A 9304-nucleotide genomic window follows, 5' to 3' on the forward strand; every position below is an offset into this window, starting at 1 on the left:
TTGGGAGTGGATCTGGGACTATCTGGCCGGACAACGTTAACTGCAATGGGGAGGAGAAGCTCCTCACTGAGTGCTCACTGCAGGCTTGAGGAGAGCACAACTGCAGGCACAGTGAGGACGCAGGCGTTGTGTGCTCAGGTGAGGGTGACATTTGCATGATCTGTGCTCCTCAGGCAATCCAGGTCTCATTAATGTCTTGGTGTTGCAGAACCAGCTACGGGAGGACTATGGACTGCCCCTCTGTCTTGTTGCACAGGGTCTTGTTAAATCACCCTCTCTCCTGCCCCAGGTTGGCCCAAGGACTGCAGTGAGGTCTCTGCTGGAAGCCCCAGTGGCATCTACGTCATCCAGCCCACAGGACTGCACCCCATCGTGGTGTACTGTGAAATTAATGTGATGGACGGGGGCTTGACGGTCATCCAGAGGAACCGGCAGAGCACAGAGATCACCTGGGCTGAGTCCTGGAGCACCTACAAGTACGGCTTTGGGAACCTGCACACCGAGTACTGGCTGGGCACTGAGTACATCCATCAGATCTCCAGACAGAAGATCTACCAGGTCAGGTTTGTCATCTGGGATGGTCCAAACAACACCAAGTTTGCAGACTACAACCTCTTCAGCCTGGAAGATGAGTCCCATGGCTACTGGCTGAGGCTGGGAATGTACTCTGGGTTGGCAGGGGACGCCAGGACCACAAACAGTGCTTCCACTGTGCACGACAACATGAAGTTCTCCACTAAAGATCTGGATCAGGACACTTACAGTGGGAACTGTGCCTCCAGCTACGGTGGCGGTGGTGGTACTCAGCGTGTTATTCTGTATGGCTGAATGCCAAAGGGGCCATAACGTGGGGCAGCCTGTGCAATGGGAACTGCAAAGCTTCTGCCATCCTCATCAAACCAGCTTCCTCCTGCTAGTTGCATTTTCATTTCCTTTCTGTCCAACCTGAGGCTAACTCTGTCTCTGCAAAGAGATGGAAAAAGGCAAAATATGTCATGGCCAAACCCAGTGTCCTAGGGGGTCTTTTTTGAGGTTGGCCATATCCTACCTACTGAAGAAAATAAGGCATTTTCCACTTCTTCTCTCTCCTGTAGATTCCCTCTACTCCTCCACTGTGCCTTTATCCTTTTGTTCAGAGTCAGATAATTTTAATTATGTTAATAATCAGAACAGTCTCTTGCAAAATCTGGAGTTTCCAGATCTGTAGTGTGCTTCAAATAAAATGTGAAACAGCCAACCCAGTGGACATGTATGGCTTTGTAAGTTAATTTACATCCTTAACTTCAGGCAAACTACCTAATTTTCACTTGCTGAAGATCTTGCTCAAGATATTAATGTGCACAGTCAAATTCCCACTCTGTACCTTCTACATTTCAGGCTTAATAGTTATTAAATATTCAAATAAATCTGTATTCAAAAAACAGTATTAATTGTAACAGTCTATTTCAAACCTTTGAAGTGCTCACAGAGGTTAATGTGCTAGAAGGTTTCCACCACTGAAGCTCAGCTTTCCTGTAGGACAGGCATTTGGGACTGCAGGGCAAAAGCAATGCATAAATAAAACTTGAAACACTGCATGCGGACTTCTGCCTCACAATAGTTTTGTGCAAGCGTAGGAAATGTCAAAACCTTTTCACTTTTCTCAGCAACAGTGAGTTTTAGGTTTTGTTGTCCATGCAACTCACATCCCTAAGCGCCATGGGGAGTCCATCTCCTGAGCCAGGGCCACGATGACTTCCGAGAGATGACAGCATGGAGGGAAGGCATCATCCTGCTTTTGCTGTTTTGAAACTGAAAAGAGATTTCAAAGTGCCATAAAATTGCCTTGTGAAAAGACCTCCTGGCTCCTTCAGTCCATCCCTCTGGCATCCGCAGCACTGCTCCTCACAGGCAGGGGATTTTGCTGCCGTATCAGCCAGTGTCATGGTTTGCAGGCAGGCACTGCTGCACTCCCTTTGCTTACCACAGGGTCACTTCCACAGTCACGACCTGCAGAGACGAGAAGCAGGATGAGTCCATTGGTGCCCTAGTGTTCCCCTGGCAGGGGGATGTGACCTGGAAGCCCTCAAGCCCAAGGTGAGCAAGGGAAGCCAGCCTGCCCTCAAAAACGACTGCATGATCCCTTGTTCCTGTGCCGGGACTTTCTAACAGCACACCCAAAACACTGCCTGGTCTTTCCAAGAGCTGAAGCACACAAAAAGCTGCAGGGTTAACGCAGTCAGGCTTAACAAAGAAAAGCTGCAGGCTTAGCACAGTTTGTGTATAACTAACACATCCCAGGAAAGGTGATATATGTGAGATATTTTGCGTCTTTAGGGATTTTAAGATGGTGTGTGAGAGGTCTTGTTTGTGAAGGGTAGACTCAGATCTGAGCAAAGTGAGGGAGCATGGGAAGGGCTCAGAAGAACTCTGGTACAAGGTATCAGCAGATAAGTGAACAGACCAACATTTGCATTGATTTATGTCAGGACTCAACATTACAGCTCACCAAATGCAGAAGTCGTCAAGCAGGATCTATCATCTCTGCCAGTGTCAAGCCTATGGACACACCGATACCGTCATTGATCATTAGCCCACCAATGCAAAACAACATTTCCCACAAAAATCATGGCTTTACATTTTTCTTGAAAGGATCAATACGCTCCTTTCTTTGAGGGAAGTAGCACGTCAGCAGATGCCATCCATTTCAGCTTCCAGCCACTGTGGTACTAATGTACTAAAAATGCCTACAACGGCACGTGAATTTGAGAGTGTCTTTGGCTCAGTGAGATGAGAGCTGCCTTCCTCATAAATGGGCAAAGATAGGCTAGCAAATAAAAATTGGTGGAAACAAATCTTTTATTACCTTGTTATGCTTCTGTAAGATTTTTTTACACTATGGTTTTACTGGATCTGCATGTCTGCCTTTTATTTCTCTCCCTGCCTCCTACCACCTCCTGTTCAAGCCCCCTTTGCAGTGAGTCATGTGGTGCAAGACAGGCAAGAGGAGGCAGCTGCCAGCTCAGAACGAAGACTATACCCAATGTAGGAGATGATAATAACTTAAATAAAATCTTCTCAGCTGTCAAACTTGGGAATTTCTTGTTGCATTTAGAAATCTTTTTTTGGCTAACACTCTTGCCTTAAGAGAGGTTTGGAGACGTGTGATTAAAGTGCCCCTCTGCTAATGCCCTCCCCTCCAGGACCTGATGGATGTGTACCTGCTGTGCACCGCTGATATGGTGGAAGGTAGCAGAAAGGCAGCAACACCCACCTGCACTGTGTTCCCATCAGCAGGTTCCCCTTCCACAACGGGAAGGAGGATACCGCCGGGTATCCCATCCTCATGGTGAGTCTCCTTAGCTGGATGCAGAAAAGTCCTTTTTGTGCCATGTCCTCATGTTATCTCTAAACAGTGTGACTTTTGTCAAGTGATACCTTGCTTTTTCTACAAACTCTAGGTTGCTGTGTGCCCTAAGGTCTCTTCTGCTCTCTCTGGAGAGGCCCGGCCAGCTTGTGCCATAGTAACTGAGACATGGTGTGGCAAGCTAGCCCTCTTCAGCAGGGTCCTCTTTCTGGCCAAGCAAGATAGCACCAATCACCATCATGAAATGCACTTAAAATGCAAAGGCAACGTGAAAAGAAGTGATTTGAGAAAGGTGGGGTCTCATTGCTTGCATTTGTCCCGGTCTCCAGAGGGTGCTGTCACCCCAGGGTTTGCCAGGCAGCTTCCAGTGTGAAGGAGAGCCCAGAAATATTGCCCAAGGAGTCTAGCTGCAGGCTGCAATTTTCTCTTCCATGTTCATTGCTCTGTCCTACTGCTGCAAGGAGTGCTGGGAGCCCATCAGCACAGGCCATACACACAGGAGAGTGTGAGCAAGGCCATCTGAGGAAGAAAGCACCAAGAATCTCATTGCATGGATATATAGCAGAAAATTTCTTTCCAGGCAGAGGGAATACAGTCAGCTCTCTCTGAAGCAGGGTTTCCAAACCTTTTCCAAAGGATTTAATTATATGGGATGCCACCATCTCTTTTGGAGAAGAAACTGATATTCTACCTTCCCCCAAAAGCTTTTGCTACTTTCCCTTAGCCATTACGTTGTGACCTGACCCACTTCCACTTGGCACTTCCCCTCCCTGCGAGTGCACCCTTGGCCCTGGTTCCTCCCAAGGCCACATCAGGTGATGTCTGCGTGAAGACCGGCTCTTGGCACCCAGCCGAGCGGAGGGAGGCACAGCACGATGTGATGCAGATGTCTCATGCCATGTGTCCGCCTGCGTCTGCCATAGTGCTCTTGCACAGAAGGACCCCATCCCTGGGGTCTCCTCATCGTGGGCTTGTGGGAATACCCAGCCTCCTGCAGTGGCTGAAGTGGCTGCTCGGTTTTCTTTGCGCCTGCCTGCTGTGGAACAGAGAGCTGTTCCAGTTCCTAAATTTTACTTCTGTGGGTTGTCTTTCTCCTTCATTTCACAGCAGCCTGGTCAAATCCTGCCCAGATCGATAAATACAGCTCCATGGACACCTACACACTCAGGGCAAGCAAAGGCTGGCCCCATCTTATAGGCAGAGGAAGCAGAGAAGTGATGCACTGTAGGCATGATATGGCAGCACCACCACAAATGGGACTGTCACAGACTATGACAAGTGGCAGTCCTCCCCAGGTGGCCTTGCATGCAGAGGCGGGAGCACTTCCAGCAGCAGTTGGAGACAGAAACGGCCAGATCCCCATGGTGAGTCATGCATTTTCACATTTCAAGAGCAAAACCCACCAGTGATGCTGACAAAGCTGTTCTTTGCCTGCTAGTTCTCATTAAGGCCATATTTCACTTTCACTGCTCTTCATTACAAGCTCTATGTTTCTAGCAGGAATGCTGTGCTTTATCTGGACCCTAAAGCCATGTGTTTCCCAAGCTGTCCCTGGAGCCCTTTCTGGTGATGTGCAAAGATCGTGTGAGGTGACCTTCTCATGTGCCTGGTACTTGGCCACGCCAAAGGACAGCTTGCCTTGGCACCCGGATCCTTCAGTGACTTTGGAGTGTGTCATAAGATTAAAGCCTTAAATCTGACCCCTGTAACACAGCACCAACCAAGTGAACAGGCTGCAATCTGGGTGGCAAAACTGCACCAGTACCTCCTGCTTCAACCTCCTCCAACAGCCACTAATTGAGCTCTGAAAACCTTAGAAACAGGCAGCAACAGGTACACTGTGTCTGGTTCTGAGCTGTCTGGGGAGTGTGTGGTTTCTGCTGCAGCAGTCTGGAGATCCAGCCTTCCCAAACAAATGTTTTTGCAGCAAGACTGCATACCATCATGACACTGGAACTTTCCATCACTTAGGACTCCTCAGCCTCGGAGGTGCGGCTGCATCTCAACAACACCTTTGTTAGTATTTCTCTCCTGCCACCACCTGTGGCCTCACGCAGCAGCACTGAGGAGGGCTCGGGTGTCCCTAGAAATTAAGGGATGGTATCCCAGTTTCGGCTGGGATAGAGTTAATTTTCTTTCTAGTAGCTGGTAGAGTGATAAGTCTTGGATTTAGTATGAGAAGAATGTTGATAACACACTGATGTTTTCAGTTGTTGCTACGTAGCATTTACACTAAGTCAAGGATTTTTCAGCTTCTCATGCCCAGCCAGCAAAAGGCTGGAGGGAGAGGAACAAGGAGTTGGTGGGGACGCAGCCAGCACACCTGACCCAAACTGGCCAAAGGGGTATTCCATACCATGGGATGTCATGCCTAGTATATAAACTGGGGGGAGTGGGGCTGGGGGGAATTGCTGCTCGGGAACTAACTGGGCATCGGTCAGTGGGTGGTGAGCAATTGCATTGTGCATCACTTGTATATTCCTATCCTTGTATTATTATTATTAGTGGCATTTTAGTATTGTTATTATTATCATTATTAGTTTCTTCTTTTCTGTTCTATTAAACTGTTCTTATCTCAACCCACAAGTTCTACTTTTTTTTCCCGATTCTCTCCCCCATTCCCACTAGGTGGGGGGAAGTGAGTGAGCGGCTGCATGGTGCTTAGTTGCTGACTGGGGTTAAGCCATGACAGATGGCCATGCCAGCTCCTGGTGAAGAGCCTCTGTTCCAGACAGAAGTGGGTACCATGAGCCCATGACAAGAGATTTCAGTCTCTTCCTCCATTTTTCAACTGCCATGATAAAGAAGAGCCAGTGACCCCATGGGAAATCTGGCAAGACCACCAGCATGGCATCATCTCCTTCACCCACCCCTGCAAAGCAAGAAACACTGCAGGCACTGCTGGTTGGACTGCACCCATGTTTCATGTGCCACCATCCTGCAGTCCAATCCTTTAGCATCGATCCAGTCTTCTCTGTTGGCCACCATTTGGTGTCTGGGATGGAACCTACCTACAGGAATTTCATCTGCTTTCATCTCTTTTCTAACATGGGCAGTCCTGATCTATTCAGCCTTTTCCTGCAGGGATGCCATTCCCACCTCTGATCACCCAGTTTCCTCACCTCTGTGACTTTTCCAGTTCTTCTACATCTTTTCTGAGCCAGGCACCAAAACTGTACACAGCCATGAGCACCCTCTGGTTTCTACAGTGGCAAGTGATGTTTTCTGCTGAAAGCCCATTCCTTTCCTTGCCATTTCTAAAGCCTTTTTACTTTTTGATTGCTCCTGAACCTTTAGCTGATGTTTTCAATTGAATTGCCTACAATTACCCTCACATTGGCCTCTTGAACAGTAATAGCTAATTTAGAGTCCACCACTGCATACAGTTAGGGATGTACTTCACTTTATCCTTATCAACATTGAATTTCATTTGTCACTTTATCACCCACTCACTCTGCAGCCTGACATCTTTCTGCAGCTTTCTGCAGCCACCTTTAGATATGACTGTTCCGAACTATTTTCTCCACCAGAAAACGTCACCATGCTATTTACTGCCTTTTCTCCATCACTTATGAATATGCTGAAAAATCCGGCCTCAGTACAGATACTTGTAGCATCCAATAGGCGATTGTGAAAATTTACCAATTAGTCTTATCTTTGCTTCCCAGCTTTGCAAGCTATTGATCTGTTATAGCTCAGTGTCTTTGAAAACTCTATGATAGATCTTCTTATAAGGTTTTTTTGGATTACATTATATTGATCGGATCACTGTTGTCCACATCTCCTTCCAACAACTGCAACAGATTTCTGAGCCATGACTTTCCTCTAAAAAGCTATATTGAGTCTTTCTCAAGTTATTGTATTTATCCATGAGTTCCCATGAATTCCATGTTTATTACAATTTCTACCACTTTGCTAGGTGCAGAAACAAGACCTCTAAATCTGGGGATCCTTAGATGAGTGACTGAACCTTTAAAAAATGGACACCATCTGTGCCACCTCCATTGCCTTGGTAGGCAAGTAACAGGTCACAGCATGCTGTCAGCAGATCAGAAATATCCTGGTGGAGTTTGGCGAGGGCTCCCAGACGATGGTCTCTAGTCCTGGAGGTCTGGGACTATTCATCTGATGGATGATGAGGTCTGCGGCTTCTTTGTGCTGACTTCTCAATTTTAATTTCTGCCATCAACCCCACAAGGGCTTGGAGGTGGAAATGCTTTGCACCATTGCTCCCGTGGCATGGCAGCCTCAGCACAGCAGGCTCCCCACCACCACAGGGAACTCATGCAGTGCTCCTCCCTCTGCCCTCCTTGCCCTCAGCATCCCTGGTGCATCTTCTACAGAGCCTACAGATGCTCTGGCAGACTTTCCACTTCTGACAGCTGTGAATGAGTTTTTAATATTAGTTTTTGTCTTTCTCAAATTGCACAGTAAAATTACTTTTGGCCTGCCTTTTGTGGTTTTACATTCCACTTGTTGAAATTCATAATGCTTTCTATTTTTCTTGTTCTTTGAATGTGATTTCCACCTTCTGAATGGCAACCAAAAGTGTCATCTGCTCTGTTTGGTGTCCCTGCTGGCTCTTTTGACCCTCTCAATGTCTGCCTGCGGTTAAGTTGATTATATTTATTCCAAACCTTCACCACAGTGTCTGTAAATGCCTTCCCTGCATTTTACCCTTTTGCCTGCTCCTTTTGACCTCCTTTTAACACGTTCTAAGTGGACATTTCCCACTGTTTCTACCCATACAGTTTCTCTGGTCTCTCTGAACATGACATATTCAGGCCACCAACTTTGCTGCTTGGTTGATAATAAAGCTTTCACAACATATTTCTCCTCCCTACCTTATTCCTGGTAGGAATGCTAGCAGTTTCAGTTCTAGTCCTTTTTTTAAGGATTTTGAATTTTTAGGACTTGAAAGGATCCCTATCTTGAGGCACTAAGCTGGGAGCTGTGTGCTCCTCTGCATCTGTTGAATGCCCTTCAGGTTTGAGTCCAACCCATCCCCATCCATCACTATTGTGCATGCACACACTAGCATCCCAGCTCTGTCTGGGTCAAATGGAGATACCCATGCTTGTGCAGATCCCATCGACTCCCAGTTTCTTCAGCTACTAATAAATCTGACCTCTCTGTCCCAACTCTGTCCCAACTCTGTTCTCCTCCCAGACACAGGGGCTGTTTCCCTCTGCCTCTGTGCATGGTGCTGGGATCATTTTGGAGAATTGATCTCTAACCTCCCAAGTGACAGTGCATGTTTTGAGACACCTTTGGAACATCCACCTTGCATTGCACTCAGGACCAAAACTCCCTTGGTGCACTCTCTCCAAGACTGCGTTGCATCCATATGGCTGTAGCTGGCATCACGCACTTTAGGATCCAAACAGCCAGTTACAAAAACCCTCAGCACTGCAGCCTGCCTGTTCCTGTGTGGGACCCCTGCTCTGGTCCACTGTCTGCCGGGGAAGGTTCCTCTGTGGGATCTGTCACCACTTCCCCCAGGCTGGGTGCCCTTTGCCTATGAGACTTCCCTCCTCTGCAGCACAAGAGCTGCTGGACTGGAGATGAGGGAGTTATGATGTCCCTAAAAGCCTCACTGATGTATTTCTCTGCTTCCCTTAGACATATGTTGTCCCAGAGGACCAAAGTCTGCTTGCAGCTGGTGAACAGATGGCAAATGCTCCTGGGGAAAAACCTGGAAATTCCCTTTTGTGCAGCGTGGCCCTGCACAGAGGAGCACTCCCAGAAAGCCTGTGTTATCTCCAATATCTTTGTTTCTCTTGTGGCTTGCCTAATTCTTAGTTTCCCAGGACACCTACATTCCCATTATTGCTTTAAAATGTCTGCAGACAGTACTTTTAAAATTGCTTCTCTCTTCAGCATCTTGACAGGCAGCTTGGGACAGGCTGACATGGTTGTAATGAATCACAGAGGAGGAAAAGAGAGCCACAGAGCAAT

The 9304-nt window shown here is 47.5% G+C and overlaps 1 protein-coding gene across 1 annotated transcript; it reads left to right on the forward strand.

Moving 5' to 3' along the window:
* Positions 1-267: 267 nt before the first annotated feature.
* Positions 268-917, forward strand: LOC126039374 (fibrinogen-like protein 1-like protein; the record flags this gene model as incomplete). The annotated part of the gene is given in 2 exon segments (XM_049802452.1): positions 268-790; positions 793-917. Coding segments are annotated over 2 exon segments (648 nt in total), but the record flags the coding sequence as incomplete, so codon positions are not given.
* Positions 918-9304: the final 8387 nt, after the last annotated feature.

The sequence above is a fragment of the Accipiter gentilis genome, chromosome 6, assembly GCF_929443795.1.
Source record: "Accipiter gentilis chromosome 6, bAccGen1.1, whole genome shotgun sequence".
Classification (NCBI taxonomy): Eukaryota; Metazoa; Chordata; class Aves; order Accipitriformes; family Accipitridae; genus Astur; species Astur gentilis.